General features: G+C 35.1%; 1 protein-coding gene across 1 annotated transcript in view; it reads left to right on the top strand.

Moving 5' to 3' along the window:
* The window catches only part of LOC125650522 (serine incorporator 5-like), a 32,617-nt gene that overhangs the window by 4,454 nt on the left and 10,164 nt on the right, over nt 1-17,999 (top strand). Inside the window, exons 2-9 of the mRNA XM_056166813.1 lie at nt 1,928-2,095; nt 4,208-4,386; nt 6,502-6,578; nt 6,926-7,019; nt 8,240-8,283; nt 9,151-9,324; nt 10,788-10,883; nt 13,669-13,894. Coding sequence (XP_056022788.1) covers nt 1,928-2,095; nt 4,208-4,386; nt 6,502-6,578; nt 6,926-7,019; nt 8,240-8,283; nt 9,151-9,324; nt 10,788-10,883; nt 13,669-13,894 — 1,058 coding nt within the window. The remainder of the gene's footprint in view (nt 1-1,927; nt 2,096-4,207; nt 4,387-6,501; nt 6,579-6,925; nt 7,020-8,239; nt 8,284-9,150; nt 9,325-10,787; nt 10,884-13,668; nt 13,895-17,999) is intronic.

Here is a 17,999-nt window from a genome sequence, read left to right as displayed (position 1 = left end):
ATGTGTCTAGAGGCCTCGAAACATATTTATAAAAAAAGTATGTCACAGTGACCTACTTTTTGAATTTTGCAGACATTCAAATTTCACATTTTCAATTTTAGATGCATACTTTGGACACTATGAAAGCTAGGATCATAAAATTTTGTCAGTTGATGCATCTTGAGTCTTCATAGTTTGTTGACCAAAAAGTAGGTCACCGTGACCTACTTTTGGAATTTGATGTTTATATCTGAATATTTCAGTTACCATTTGACTTCAGTTATCAAAGTCTGTCAGTTGATGTATCTTGAGTCTTTGGAGTGTGTCGACCAAAAAGAAGGTCACTGTGGCCTTCTTTTGGAATTTGACGGCTATATTTGAATACTATTTGACTTGTCAGTTGATGCATCTTAAGTCTTCAGTGTGTCGACCAAAAGTAGGTCACTGTGACCTACTTTTGGACAGTTACATTTAAATTTTCAGGTACTATTTGACTTAACATCATCAAACTTTGTTAATTGATGAATCTTGGTTAGTGAGAATTTTTGCCTGTTCTACAATGTATCAGAAGAGCAATTATAGGCCCATGGGCCTCTTGTTTACATTAGGTTTTTCGGTCTGACAAAATTTGGTTCAGTCTTGTGTGTTCATTGATTACACAGGACCGAATGTCGTGTGTGGTTCAAAAAACTTTCGCATAGGCTGGGGTTACCATCCCATGCGTATAAAAACAAAATATTTATACAGAAGCCAAGAAGGACACTAGTTTGCAGAGAAAGTGCTGCAGCCTTGTGCGCCTTTTTTGCATGGAAAGAACTAAGTGCTCTGTATTGCAACTTGCAGGATTGACACCAAGGTATCTTGATTAGACCAAATAAAAAATATGTGTGGTTCCGGTTACCCGACTGTCCCTAGTTTTTACCCCCAACCCTAAACTTATTTTGACTATTTCCAAAATCAGTTACTGTATTTTGCCGAATATAATGTACACTTTTTTCAAGATTTTATTTTATGAGAAGGGGTGCATAATATATACCACTATACATATAGGTTTTTGACCCGTTTTCCTTCAGGTGAAGCTTGACTGTAAGTTCATTCATAACCAATATATAGATACCACTAAAATTCTAAGCTGTAAACACTTACTACAGGCCATGTAACATTAGACAGAAAGTGACTTAGAACTAAAGAGTGCTTACATAAACAATAGTGCAAATTTCAGGTTGTTTGGATATACTGAGCGATTACACTCCTTATTTTTGAAAAAGTTGGGATAGATTTAAAAACTTGGAAGGGCTTGAAAACAGTACTTTGGTTGAAATATCATTTCCTACTTTCATGTTCAAAAACATGATTTTGGTAACTGCACTGATTTCTTTTTTCTGTATCTATTTTTTTATATTTGAAATATATAGATAAGAATTGTTAAAACTAGGGTGATCCCTACCAATTTTGATAGTTATATATCACACCATATATAAATGGTACATGCAAAGAAATGAAAGTAAAAGAAAATTGTGTTTCCATCTAAAATCTATCGTTAAAAAAATTAAGAAAATAAAATACCTACCTACCCTATTTTTCAAGGGAGTGTAACCAGAACCACACATATCATTTTATTTGGCCTTAGGAAGTGTGTCAAGATACAAAGGTATATTTTGATTAAAATGTATGTAAAGTAATTTAGAATAATTTATGGACATAAAAGTAGGGATTATAACATTTTGGTAAAGCAATAATTTTGCAAGTTGTGTCTTTGAGATTTACAAGCCTGCATAAAAAGTTTTTCAGAGAATGGGGTGTTCTGATATACCCAATTTGTACCCCATTGGACATTTTGGAGTACTAACCCTTTTTGGACAGATATAATAGTTATTTTACTATGTTACGTAGTAATGTAAACTAATACTATAAATCTACCACATATTTTAGTCCTGTATTTTTACAGATGAGGTGTTGGTGTGGGCCAGCCTCCTGTGGTCTGTGCTGTCGATTTCTTCCACAGATCAATGAATCCACAGGAACCCGCTGCATGTATACAGTGTTTCTGGTCATTGGATTTGCTTTGGCAGCACTGATGCTGTCCCCACAGCTTGAAGATGCCTTTATTGAAAGTGTGAGTACATTTTATGTCACAGCTTGATGTTGTCTGATATGTGTTCAACCTTAAAGTTCTTTTTACCATATTTGCTAACCTATGTCATAGAAAACAAACACCTTAGTAAAAACACCCTACACAAGCTTGTACTGGGTGTATTGTGTCCTCAATAAAAACACCCTACACAAGCTTGTACTGGGTGTATTGTGTCCTCAATAAAAACACCCTACACAATGTCCTCAATAAACACACCCTACACAAGCTTGTACTGGGTGTATTGTGTCCTCAATAAAAACACCCTACACAATGTCCTCAATAAACACACCCTACACAATGTCCTCAATAAAAACACCCTACACAGTGTCCTCAATAAAAACACCCTACACAAGCTTGTACTGGGTTGTCCTCAATAAAAACACCCTACACAAGCTTGTACTGGGTGTATTGTGTCCTCAATAAAAACACCCTACACAAGCTTGTACTGGGTGTATTGTGTCCTCAATAAAAACACCCTACACAATGTCCTCAATAAACACACCCTACACAAGCTTGTACTGGGTGTATTGTGTCCTCAATAAAAACACCCTACACAATGTCCTCAATAAAAACACCCTACACAATGTCCTCAATAAAAACACCCTACACAAGCTTGTATTGGGTGTATTGTGTCCTCAATAAAAACACCCTACACAATGTCCTCAATAAAAACACCCTACACAAGCTTGTACTGGGTGTATTATGTCCTCAATAAAAACACCCTACACAAGCTTGTACTGGGTGTATTGTGTCCTCAATAAAAACACCCTACACAATGTCCTCAATAAAAACACCCTACACAAGCTTGTACTGGGTTGTCCTCAATAAAAACACCCTACACAAGCTTGTACTGGGTGTATTGTGTCCTCAATAAAAACACCCTACACAAGCTTGTACTGGGTGTATTGTGTCCTCAATAAAAACACCCTACACAATGTCCTCAATAAACACACCCTACACAAGCTTGTACTGGGTGTATTGTGTCCTCAATAAAAACACCCTACACAATGTCCTCAATCAAAACACCCTACACAATGTCCTCAATAAAAACACCCTACACAAGCTTGTATTGGGTGTATTGTGTCCTCAATAAAAACACCCTACACAATGTCCTCAATAAAAACACCCTACACAAGCTTGTACTGGGTGTATTATGTCCTCAATAAAAACACCCTACACAATGTCCTCAATATAAACACCCTACACAAGCTTGTACTGGGTGTATTGTGTCCTCAATAAAAACACCCTACACAAGCTTGTATTGGGTGTATTATGTCCTCAATAAAAACACCCTACACAATGTCCTCAATATAAACACCCTACACAAGCTTGTACTGGGTGTATTATGTCCTCAATAAAAACACCCTACACAATGTCCTCAATAAAAACACCCTACACAATGTCCTCAATAAAACACCCTACACAATGTCCTCAATAAAAACACCCTACACAATGTCCTCAATAAAAACACCCTACACAATGTCCTCAATAAAACACCCTACACAATGTCCTCAATAAAACACCCTACACAATGTCCTCAATAAAAACACCCTACACAATGTCCTCAATAAAAACACCCTACACAATGTCCTCAATAAAAACACCCTACACAATGTCCTCAATAAAAACACCCTACACAATGTCCTCAATAAAAATACCCTACACAAGCTTGTACTGGATGTATTATGTCCTCAATAAAACACCCTACACAATGTCCTCAATAAAAACACCCTACACAATGTCCTCAATAAAAACACCCTACACAAGCTTGTACTGGGTGTATTGTGTCCTCAATAAAAACACCCTACACAATGTCCTCAATAAAAACACCCTACACAATGTCCTCAATAAAAACACGTCCCTACACAAGCTTGTACTGGGTGTATTGTGTCCTCAATAAAAACACCCTACACAAGCTTGTACTGGGTGTATTATGCACCATTTCCAGTACTCTTGTTGTAGGATGTTATCCATTTTCTGCTGTGGTCATTGTTCTACAAAATTTTATATACACATGTAATAAGCCTTTTTATTATATCCCTGTAATGATTGTCTTGGTTATCTGTTTTCAGTATTTGATTCATTTGTTTGTAGGTGCCTGGATTCAATGAAACTTGTGTTCGATTAATGGCCGGAGAAAACTGTGATAAATTAACAGGATACAAGGCTGTGTATCGCTTGTGTTTAGGGATTTTCGCCTTCCATTTTGTGCTGTGTTTACTCACTATTTGTGTCAAATCAAGTTCCTATTGCCGTGGAGGAATACATAATGGGTAAGGAAGGCTTTTACGTTTCTTTAAAATAAATAATACACCTTGAATTGAATGAATTTTAAATTAGAATTCTATTTACTTGCACTGGTATAATATGTGTAGTTCAAAGAGGACATCTTTACATTCATCAATGATATTTTGTCTATAATGCAAGGGCTGTTCAGATATTATTGAGACACAAGATGTATATTTTCCCTTCTAATCTATGTTTCTTGGTAAAAATTGGTAGATATGTTAAACAGACACTATCTAACAATAGATAAAATCGAAATTTATTTGAGATGGATTATTATTTTTTTGAATGGTATATTTATGTGTAGAAGGGGTGGGTACCTAGAAAAGTCAGGAAATCCGACGTTCAAAATACATGTAAATAAGATATTTCCAGGGAAGGAAAAAAAGGATTCAAATTTTATACATCATTTCTCACCATTGTAGTGTCAGTTTGGTATAATTTCAATGACAAATACAGAAATTGTTATCATTTATCAATTATCATCAAGCTATAAAAATCTTTTTACATTATTGAAAAACAATCATGGCGAAGTCAATTATGACATTACGTCTCAATTCATTATTTTCATGCCCCTATAATACAAAAAAACTAGACATTTGTTCATAAATAAATCTGCTGGGAAATAATATTACTTTATATAAACAGTATATTGGGTTTGAATTTGTAAGTGAGTCACTTGTGTGATCCATTGCAGTTTATATAGTCTGTCCATCATGCTCGTTCGTCGTTGCATTAACAATTTAAAAACATTTTTAACTTCTCCTTCATAACAACCATTCCATTTCTTTTCAAATTTGGTATGAAGCATCTTTTGGACTAAAGTGTAAATTTCAGGACTCCTCTACCCCCAAGGCCTATGGGGCAGGGAAAAAACTGCCAAAAATTGACCAATTTTCAAAAATCTTGTCTACAACTGCACACCTGCAAGAAAAACAAAATGTACAGTCATATAGGGCAGGAAGGTGTCTACCAAAGTTGTAAATTTCATGTTCACTGGGGTAGAGGTTCTGACTCCAGAATGGGAGCAAACATTGTATATAGTGTGAATGTGTAAAACATTTGAATAATATCTTTTATGTTATTGATATTAAATTGAAACTAAATGGATATTTAGAGGGAGCAGGTTGTCCTTTGCCATTATTGTAAATTTCATGATCCCAGGAGTAGGGGTTTTGGTGTTGGTCAGGATGGGGCCAGAGTGGTCATAGTGATTGAATGTGTGTGTCAAGAATTGAACATTAAAATGTCTTCTTGATAACTGGATTCTTTTCAAATTTGGTATGAAGCGTCGTTTTGACAAGGGGGTCATTGTAAATATCAGGACTCCTGCACCCCTTGGGCCTTAGGGGTTGGGGAAAACTGCCAAAAATAGACCAATTTTCAACTCTACAACCAAACATATGTAAATATATCTAAATGCATTGTCAAATAGAGCAGGAAGGCATCTACCAAACTTGTAAATTTCTTGATCGTCAGGGTAGAGATTCTGACTACAGGGCAGGGCCAAACCTGGTATATAGTGTTTATGTGTAAAACATTTAAATAATATCTTTAATGCTATTGATACTAGATTGAAAAGAAATAGATATTTAGAAGGAGCAGGTATTTCTTTACCAAAATTGTAAATTTCATGATCCCAGGGGTAGGGGTTTTGGTTCCAGGGTGGGGCCAAATTTATCATAGTGACATTTGTCTTAAAGTATATCATTTGATATTGCTGTTACTGTTCAAAAAACTAAGTGCATATTTAGCGAAAGCAGAAAGTGATGTACCAAAATTGTGAAATTTGCCACCTCAGGATTCTGAATCTAAGGTGGGTTCAAAATAGTTATACATGCATAGTGTTGGTATAACATAATTATTATATTATGTAAAGTCTTTCATCATTTAGGGGTATTTGTGTTTTATGAACACATTTTGTTTATATTGCTGCTGAATATTAGAATTTAGTTTAGATATGCAGAACAGGAAAATTATAGATTTTTATAGCCCTTGGGGCTAGCTATACTTTTAACTAATGTGTGAGTTACCTAGAAGGCCTGTGGGCCTCATAGTTTCCATCCACAGAGAAACTGCAAATAACTTTTTCTTTTCTTAAGGTATTGGTTCTGGAAAATTCTGTTGTTTCTTGGTTGCATTGCGGGATCATTTTTTGTGCCAAATACATTTAGACTGTGTAAGTAAATTAGCTCATGAATTAATTGAAAATATAAGTTATCACAAGTATCAATATACATTGGCCATGGATAATCACACATAGGCAAAGCATATTCTTTTTTGACAAAATATTTAACAATTTTTTTTATTTCAGAAAATGGGGAGGGGTATGTGCCCCTATATGCAAATACCAATATAATGAATGTGTTTTATTTTTGCTAGACTGGATGTATGTGGGGATGGTTGGAGGAGTGATATTCATTGTATATAATGAATGTGTTTTATTTTTGCTAGACTGGATGTATGTGGGGATGGTTGGAGGAGTGATATTCATTGTATATAATGAATGTGTTTTATTTTTGCTAGACTGGATGTATGTGGGGATGGTTGGAGGAGTGATATTCATTGTGTTCCAATTGATCCTCCTGGTAGATTTCTGCCATTCTTGGAATGCTAAGTGGTAATACAACTGTATACTAATAAGTGTCCTATAAACTTCTAATTCCTGTTCATGTAGTCATTGTGAAATGTGGAATTGTAAGCTAGAAGACCTCCAGGGTGTCTGTACAGAATTTGATGAAATTTACATGTATGATATATGCATTCATATACTAGTATATTAATGATATTCAACAATTTTTTTAATTTCTTGGTACATGAAGTATGTAATGTATTTTAGGTCACCTGAGTCACTTGTGACCTATTACTGTTGATCTTCGTTTGTCGTCTGTTGATAATTTTACATTTTTAACTTCCTCTTGAAAACTACCAGGCCAATTGCTGCCATTTTTAGTGTGAAGCAACTCTAGGATAAGATGATTATAAATTGTGAAATTTATGACCTTACTACCCCAGGGGCCTCATGGGCAGGGCCAAATATGCTTTAAATATGCTATATTTTCAAAAAATCTTCTTCTCTATTCCCACACATGTGGGAGAAAAACTAAATGGATGATGATGATGTCCATGAAGTCCTCTATCAATATTGCAAAATTCATGGCCCCTGGGGCAAGGGTTATGGCCCTAGGATGGGGCCAATATGGCCATATTTAATGAAAATGTATGAATATGTAATAACAAGAAACTCTTCTTCTGTACTCCCATACATATTTGAGAAAAACTAAATTCATGAATTATGATGTCCATGAAGCTCTCTACCTAAATTGTGAAATCTCTGGCATCTGGGTTAGGAGTTCAGGCCCTAGGGTGGGGCTAATATGGCCACCAAGTGAAAATGTATTAAATCTTGGAAATCTTTTTCACTACTCCCATATATATTTGATAAAAACTAAATGCATGATAATGGTGACCCTAAAGCTCTCTACCTAAATTATAGAAGTTATGGTTCCTGGGTCAGGGGTTCAGGCCCTTGAGCAGGGCCAATATGGTCACATAATGGAAATGTAAGTTAAAAACGTTAATAAATGTTAAAATGGTTTATATGCTTGAAACTCTCATTTTTCCTTCTTCTGTAATTGAATAGGAATTGTATGTATTTTGAAAGATCATAAACATGTGCACAAAAGACTCTATAATGAGGCTTATATGCAAATATGAGACTGCCTGTATGGATTATGCATGGACTATGAGACTCAGGTGACCATTAGGGACCATGGGTCTCTTGTTTGAAATGTTAACAGTATAGAAACATCACAAATCCATCAATACCAATGTTTTCAGGGTTGGAACAAAGGCAGGGAAAAAAAGCACCTGTGGGTATTGTGGTATGTATCTCAGATTCATTATGTATGTTATAGTTTCTTTATCATATTTTGTCCCCTACTGGTGAAACTAAAGGGGACTATATGTTTCCTTTTATCTGTCTGTCTGTCTGTCTGTCCCACTTAGTTCTCTGCACTTTTTATCATCATGCTTTGATTTAGATAGCTGAAATATATCATGTGGTTTACTAATGTATATTTGCAGATGAGGTTTAAGCTTTGTCACGTTTGGTTGATTTTTACGAGATTTGTTTAGACTTTGTGCTGGTTATGTTGTTACTTTATGAGTAGAGACAGATCAAGTTTCACTTTTGTTATGATGGTTGACCTATTTTAACAAAAATTGTAGAAGTGAGAATGGTGATCTTGTACTCTTCATTGTTCAGAATACTGGGGGTGACGTTGTTTCTAACATAGCAGTAGAATTTGAGGCAAAGGCTATATATACAAATGAAGTGTTGTTTGTAGTGATAAAATCATCTTCATTGTCATGTTTTGAATATTAAAATTAAAGAAAATGCATAAAGGGATACAATTGAAATTCAAGAGCGGACATGGTCCCAGCAATCATCAAATTCTATTCTCCAACATTTTTTTTTAATTTATCTATTTTGTTTTATTATGCATAAACTGTTGACATAAGATTGCTCACACAGAATATTATGCAAACAACTTGACTTAGTACCAGAAGGGGACATGAAATTGCTTTGCAATACTTACAGAATGCTTTTAAAGCATCAGTAAAATGAAGGTTTAGGTATTTTTTAGATAATTTTAAATTGTATATATAAGTTCATTCAAAAGAAATTTTGGTGGATAAAGTTTACAAACCATTTTAATTTTGAAAGTAAGAATTTGTTTGTCTTTCAGGAACACTGGTGTTTGCTACATTGTTTTATATGATGAGTGTTGCTGCTGCCTTTATGCTGTATTGGAACTACACCAGCTGGGACGGGTGTCTTCATAATAAAATATTTATTGGGGTCAACACAGGACTCTGTATCATACTGTCAGCAATTACCATTGTGCCTGCTGTGTCAAAGTGTAAGTGCATTGATAATAAACTTAATTATTTAGGGCCGCTTTTAAGGAAACTACAGTGGAACTTCTCCAAACTGGCCCCTCAGAATACCGGTTCTCCCTGAATATCAGCCGATTTTCAAAGTCCTGGCAGAAATCTTAACGTTTCCTTACTAAGAAAGTCTTACAAAACCGGCCACCCCTGAAAACCGGACATCAGCCACTTTTTTAAGTACAATTGTTAACAAACCTGTAATATACCCTGATCATACACTCAGGCCACTTTTTGAAGACAAGAAAATTTTGGCCAAAGGGGATCAAAATCGGTCAGGTGTGCAAATTGATGGAAAATTATGGACCAGAGGTGTGAAGAACACAAGTGGCCTCTATACTTTCTATTGTCTACCTGTGCTGTCATGGGTGTTAATTGACACTTAGCTAATCCAAGTGATCCTTCCAAATTCTGTACAAAATGTAAAAAACAGTTAGGAACATATTGAATGAATACCATATCAAACGCCATATTGTTGCACCATACTATCGCATGGATATAAGCGGTAGTTAATAATGAACAAACCCATGGCTGTTAATGATAATTATTAATAGATAAATTAATTTTCTTGGTTTCCACAGACTTAAAATTCCTAAGAAATATTCAAGTTACAATTTCATATTTACAAAACTTCAAAACAAATTTGTTAATGATATAAGCGATGAATGTAAACAGAGTGTTTATAGGTAAGAGGAATTCCAATAATAAGCCTCTGTGTTTTCTTTAAGTATCCTGTTATAGATTTTCAGTTTAAAATTAGATGATTTCAGCGAGAATTTATAATGACCTGTTGGTACAAACGGACTAATTTGATCTCCACCGATAATTGATCATAGATCACCAGAACAAAGTGAACAGTACCTACTTTGTGAATATTGAGATAAAATGTCTCTAAATGCTAAATTCTTGGTAAACCGGCCACCCCTCTAAACCATCCGTTTTATTCGGTCCGAGAGTCGGCCGGTTTAGAGAAGTTTCACTGTACTGTACATAAGTTATTTTGAGTTCAAAACAGAATGGAAAAACTCATTGTGACATCAAAGCAGAATGGAAAAAATCTTTGTGACACCATATTTTTTACATCTGGCTTCAGTCAGGGGTATGGTTATTTACACTGACTTGTTAGCCAATCAGAACATGTCATTCTACTTACACAGGAAATAGGTGTGTCCACTTGGAAAGCAAATCTCTCCTAATATGATAAGAAATTTAAAGATGTTCAAATCTTAAGGGAAAAGTCAAACAATCTCCTGTAGTTTAGTGTGAAAGTTGCATGGCAATACTAATCTCCTGTAGTTTAGTGTGAAAGTTGCATGGCAATACTAATCTCCTGTAGTTTAGTGTGAAAGTTGCATGGCAATACTAATCTCCTGTAGTTTAGTGTGAAAGTTGCATGGCAATACTTTCGTTGAAATAATTTTGTATTTTATTTCAGTTAATCCTAACACAGGAATACTGCAGGCTTCTGTAATCACGGTGTATGTCATGTATCTTACATGGTCTGCTCTGTCCAGTGAACCTCCAGAAGACAGTAAGATCCGTCCTTTTGTATACACGTTCACAATATTCCATAGTTAAGAAGAGTACTTTCCACTGATTTCATTAAAGACTTTTATCTTCCTTGTGTATATAATTTGGTAAAATTGAAAATGCACAAATAGCTTTATATTCTGTAAAATCATTTTTTATTTGTGGAAACTTTTCATGGAAATTTTGCAGGGTTGCTTCTATGTGAAAATGAGGTTTTCTTGATTTCATTATTTTTGTATAAAATATCATAATGCAAGTATGCAGTGATGCACAACTGGAACATTCAAATATAGACCCTGAAGCGTGCTACTACACCTCCAAAGTGTTTCGTTCCATGGAAACTGTTCAGTGTTCCGTGCAGACCGTTCAGCGTTTCGTGCAGACCGTTCAGCGTTCCATGCAAATCGTTTCGTGCAAGAATCGTTCCATGCATGATCAAGCCATGCCCATAGAAACGCGCAGATCATTCAAACCACGCCCTTAGAAACATACAGACCATGCAAGTCATTTCGGCATGGGATGTAGAACAGGTGAATATTGTTGGGAATTTGAGCAGGTATTTAAAAATGTCTCCAAGACGGGTTTTCAACAGTGAAAATCTGCAAATAATCGAAAGAAAACAGTTTATTATAAAACCACCAGGCAGAGCACAATCTGATACCATTTCATCACCCTTGGTAGTTTCTAGCAAGTGCTGAGACCTGTTTATCTCTGCCCTCAGTAGTTTGTTTGTTTTGGGGTTTTTTTTTATATATATAGGAATAATTTATTTGTCTTGTTACAATTGTTTGATCAAGTTTCTCTTTATAAATAAAAGACATTTTCATCAAAATTGTTTATCGGAACTGTCTGCATAATGCGAAGTCCGACCTATGTATAACTGGTATTTTCTACGCTTTGAAATTAACATTCGTACAGAAGGTGTGAAAATCGGTGGGGGCAATTGAAATTTGACAAAAGAGCTGTCTGTATTTCTTGTCTCTCAAAAATAAATGCAGTTTTCTATAGATTTAAAATTGAGGCAAATGCAACAATCTAATTAAAATTGGATGTCAGATCCGCTCACATATCTGTTGATCATTGCTGTAGTTAGTCATTATTTGTTTTATTTATTCATTTATATGTTTGATTTATTTCTCAATCTATTTCAATCATATTTTGATTGTTTCTTTTTGTTTTGTATTTTCCTTTCTTTTCCAAGGTGACAGGTTCTTATCGACTGGCTAAAACGATGTCTAGATGCAATCCCCCCCCCCGCCTGAGAATATGTTCCAGTCTTACCTGACAAGAAGTTTTTTTAAATCATTTAATCTGTTGTCATACACGTATGTAAAAATGTATAGGTTTATTCAACATCTGTCTTGAGAAGAGGCTTGGAATATACAAATTGCACACGTATTTTAACGGCACTCAGATTGAATGTACAAAAATAGCAAAACAGACGTAACTTTTTCAATGAATTTAATAGAGCAATGAATAAATAAAGTTGAATAATCAATATTCTATGACGATACAATTTATGCATCTTTTTCCTTTATTTCCGAAGTTAAAAAATATTCATTTCCTTTTATTCCAACATGTTCATAAGTCATTAAACTTATCCTTCTTTGAACTAACTCCAGGATGAAACAAATAATGCTGAAAAAATCAAAGTGCATTTCATATTCAGTTTCAATGAATTTAATACAACAATGAATCAATAAAATTTTATTAATCAATATTCTGTGCTGATACGATTTTTTCTTATTTTTCTTTTATTTCCAAAATTTAAAAAAAATATTCATTTGTTTTCATTCCGTGTTCATAAGTCATTGATCTAATAAGTAAAAATGAAATTTACTGCGTCGTACATGAGCAATCATTCTAAAATAAATCATTATAATTTCTTTCTCAACCTTTGTTTGATATCTAGAATGCTGTCATTATATTGAAACTATTTGAACCAAATGATACCGAGAAAAATCAAAGCATGCAGGCCATGCCTACTGTTTTGTGCAGACCGTTCACAAAGCGTGCAAGCCATGCCTTCGAAGTGGTCAGCATTTCGTGCGAAGCGTTTTGTGCAAACCGTTCACCGTTCCGTGCAAGAATCATTTCGTACCATTCTGTGCAAGTGGTGTAGTAGTACGCTTCAGGGTCTGTAATACGCCAGTTTCGAGATACGAACTCTTCTGTGTAGGAGGTGCATTTAGTGGAACTTTGAATGACTAAGTGGAACAGAGTGGACCTACAGTCAACGAGGAAGACGATGAAATGTAATAAAAGCGGCTTCTCTTTTGATATGTACATGTAAATGTGGGAAATACAAAATACTATCAAAAGAAATGTTTTACTAAAAGTGGAAACATAAAAACAATGCCGTATTTGCAAGTAATATCTTAGATATGGTATTTATGACCAACGAAATAACATGATATGATAAGAATTCTATGTATTTAATTACTCCCTAAATACTTATAACTTACTCAGTTTGTGTATCAGTCGAATTCGGGTAATCTAATAGTGTATGAGAAACTTACTGAGTACATTCACTTACGCAGTTATGAATATTAGTTCCACTCCCTCGTGTAAACAAATTGTTTCGTGCCTCACTATGTAAGAGAGTTCTCCAAAGGGAAATAACTCGGGTATATCTCGAAACCGGCGTATTATGTCTTGCTGATAAATTCAAAAATTCAAAAAACCAACATCATGGAAGTAATTTACAGTATCCTCTTCAGACTGTTAAGCATGCACCTTGAATGGTCCTGATCAGCCATGTTTATTTCTTTTGATATTTTATCTAGTTGTAGAGTTGGAAAAGACCATTAAAGTCATCTTTGCAAAACAAAGTGATGAGGAGGGTGCAAACAAGGATGTTTCATTTCAAATGGAAGGACTTGAGGATATGCGTTCAATACACACTCCATCAAACTCCACTCAGTGTCGTCCTATGCCAACATTTGACCACATGGAAATGATATCAGCATACACTGGCCTTTTAATTACACTTATAGTGGCCATTTATTCAAGGTAAACCACTTCAGTAAGTCTCCCACACAAAGTTTGGAGATACAGTTTTTGCTCAGTTCTTATTATTCTTCTGCTTCTTTTTATTCTCTCTTGTACTTAAAAATGTGCACAGCTGTTTTCTGTGACTGGTCAATGAAAGTAACATGCTGAAGGATATGATAGTCTATTGTATCTAGTTGTGCAGGAATGTTTTGGGGTATAGGTACATGTACCTTTTGAGGGGATCAGATGGGGGTGCATGTAGGTGTAACATAGAATTCTATTGGGGGAGGGGATTTAATTCCATATTGCAGCAGATATATTTTGAGAAATATCATAAATGTAATATTAGAATTTTCAGCAATAAGGGAATGATGGCAACTACAAACTTGTATCAAGGTCAACTAACTACAGTGACCTTGAACTCTGACATGGGATCTTCAACTCATGAAAACTAGTATAACTTCAGAACATGGACTGATAGAGACATAGGATCCTCAACAGTGATGATTAAATTATTGGTCCTACAAACTGATTTACACAGCAAACTGGTACATGTATTATGAATATTCATGACTGGTAACTTAAATAGAACCAGTGCTTCATTTAGGAGACTTTATAATCAGCAGATTATATATATTATTATGCCCCCCTTTGAAAAAGAGGGGGCATATTGTTTTGCACCTGTCGGTTAGTCAGTCGGTCGGTCAGTCTGTAGACCATGTGTTGTCCGCTCAATATCTTGAGAACCATTCACTTGATGATAATGATATTTCATATGTGGGTTAGTTATGAGTAGAAGAGGGTCCCTATTGTTTTTCAGGTCCAAAGGTCAAGGGTCAATCTACTCTGGACATAGGAATATAATGTCCGCTCAATATCTTGAGAACCCTTTGGTTGAAAGACATCAAACTTGGCACACTGGTACATCCTAAGGAGTAGATGACCCCTATTGATTTTGAGGTCATATGGTCAAAGGTCAAGGGTCAAACTGGGCATAGGAATATACTGACCATTCAATGTCTAGAGAACCCTTTGCTTGACAGACATCAAACTTGGTACGCCAGTACATCTTCAGAAGAAGATGACCCCCATTGATTTTGAGGTCACATGGTCAAAAGTCAAGGGTCAAACTGGACATAGGAATATACTGTCCGTTAAATATCTCGAGAACCCTTTGCTTGACAGACATCAAACTTGATACACTGATACATCTTCAAGAGAAGATGACCCCTAATGATTTTGAGATCACATGGTCAAAGGTCAAGAGTCAAACTTGACATGGGAATATACTGTCTGCTCAGTATCTTGAGAACCCTTTTCTTGACAGACATCAAACTTGGTACACTGATACGACTTCAGGAGAAGACGACCACTATTGATTTTGAGGTCACATGGTCAAAGGTCAAGGGTCACAGTAGACAGGAATATACTGTACGTTCAATATTTTGAGAACCCTTCGCTTGACAAGACATCAAACTTGGTACACTGGTACATCTTCAGGAGAAAATTACCCCTATTTATTTTGAGGTCACATGTTTAAAGGTCAAGGGTCAAACTGGACATAGGAATATACTGTCCGTTCAATATCTTGAGAACCCTTTGCTTGACAGACATCAAACGTGGTACACTGGTACGTCTTCAGGAGAAGACAACCCTTATTGATTTTCAGATCACATGGTCAAAGGTCAAGGGTCAAACTGGACATTGGAATATACTGTCTGCTCCATATCTTGAGAACCCTTTGCTTGACAGACATTAAACTTGGTACACTGGCACATCTTCAGGAGAAGATGACACCTATTGATTTTGAGATCGCGTGGTCAAAGGTCAAGGGTTAAACTGAACATAGGAATATACTGTCCGGTCAATATCTTGAGAACCTTTTGCTTGACAGACATCAAACTTGGTACACTGGTACATCTTCAGGAGAAGATGACACCTATTGATTTTGAGGTCGCGTGGTCAAAGGTCAAGGGTTAAACTGTACATAGGAATATACTGTCCGGTCAATATCTTGAGAACCCTTTGCTTGACAAACATCAAACTTGGTACACTGGTACATCTTCAGGAGTTGATGACCCCTATTGATTTTTAGGTCACATGGTCAATCCACTCTTGACATAGGAAGATATTGTCTGCTCAATATTTTGAATTGATGATACTACTCTCAATTAAATGATGTGTGTGTGTGTATAACCCTTTTCAATTTTGCACCATGGGGGGCATATGTGTTTTACAAACATCTCTTGTTTTTTTTTTTATTTAATTTTTTATTTAACAAATATTGACATAAGACAGAAGAACATTTGTCATTTTTTTCTAACCACTCTCACACACTTTCATACTCACATTCATACTTTTGTTGGTAAGTGCTTGCATTTTTAATATAATTGTAAGAGAAAAATGATAACAATACAGAGCTCGAGTAAATAGATAAAAGTACATGTGGCTTTAAAAGTAGAAAAAAAATATTGCTTGAAATAGCAAAATTATGATTTTTGAACAGTAAGGGATAGAGCTTTGATATTTCACATGAGTATTCCTTGTAACAAGACCTTTCCGTGGGTACCAACATTTTTTACCCCGTGACCTTGGAGTTTGACCTACTTTTTGAAAACTTTAACCTTGCAAATAACTTTTGAACAGTAAGTGATAGAGCTTTGATATTTCACATGAGTATTCCTTGTGACAAGACCTTACCATGAATACCAACATTTTTGACCCTGTGACCTTGACCTTGAAGTTTGACCTACTTTTTGAAAACTTTAACCTTGTTAATTACTTTTAAACAATAAGTGATAGAGCTTTGACAAAATATTTCTCATGAGTATATCTTGTGACAAGACCTTTCTGTGGGTATTGAACCTTTTGACCTTGACATTTGACCTACTTTTAATTTTTTTTTTACATTGGTCATAACTTCTAAATGGTAAATATTAGAGCTTTCATATTGTACATGATCATTTCTTTTGACAAGATCTTTCTACTGGTACCAAGATATTTGCCCTTGTGACCTTGGCCATCTTCGGAATTGGCCATTATCGGAGGCATTTGTGTTTCACAAACACATCTTGTTCAACCTTGTATTTGTTGTATAGATAGAACAATAATTCCAAGAATCTTGGCAATTTGTTGGGTTTTTTTCAAACAAGAAAAAATATAGGATAAGGAAGTTTACAATTCTGTTGCCTTTTGACAATGGGAGTTCACCTAATAAAATATTAAGTACATTAAAACCTATTCTTTTGGAAGTTGTTTTATAAATGTGCATGTTCAGATTGCTCCATAATATAGATACTTTTTCACAGCCAATGAAAACGTGTTGAATTGTCTCAACTTCATCATTACAAAAGGTACAACAATCAAAAGACACAACATTGATTTTTTTAAGATAATAATTGACAGGCAGAATTCTATGAAGTAATCTATATTGTAACCATTGGATAGTAGAGTCCTTGGTAGTCTTAAAACATACAGTAAAAGCATCCTTAACATATTTCTATTCCATAAGCTACCAGATCTAAATTCCACTTTGAAACAGAAGTAGGTATATCATGGTTTACATTTAACTGTTTGTAAACAGATTTAGTACATTTAGTTTGCAAAATCAAAGGTTTATAATATAATGGAATATAAGGTGTAAAAGATCTATTGAATAAACCTTTGTTTTCAAACAATTTCAGATGAGTTGATATTGCACTCAATACACTGTTATATTGTAATATACAAACTTGGATATCAAATTTATGTTGAAAAAGGTTATGTGATAAAAGATTCCCTTTGTCATCTAGGAAATCGTCTATGAGTTTTACACCTTTTTATGCCCCCAAGATCAAAGATCGGGGGGCATATTGTTTTTGTCCTGGCTGTCATTTTGTAATTCTGTCATTCTGTCTTAAACTTTAACCTTGCTAATACCTTTTGAACAGTAAGTGATAGAGGTTTGATATTTCACATGAGTATTCCTTGTGACAAGACCTTTCCGTGGGTACCAACATTTTTGACCCGTGACCTTGACCTTGGATTTTGACCTACTTTTTGAAAACTTTGACCTTGCTAATAACTTTTGAACAATAAGAGATAGAGCTTTGATATTTCACATGAGTATTCCTTGTGACAAGAC

The sequence above is a fragment of the Ostrea edulis genome, chromosome 5 (genome assembly GCF_947568905.1).
Source record: "Ostrea edulis chromosome 5, xbOstEdul1.1, whole genome shotgun sequence".
NCBI lineage: Eukaryota > Metazoa > Mollusca > Bivalvia > Ostreida > Ostreidae > Ostrea > Ostrea edulis.
This window is presented reverse-complemented; position numbering and strand designations above follow the sequence as displayed.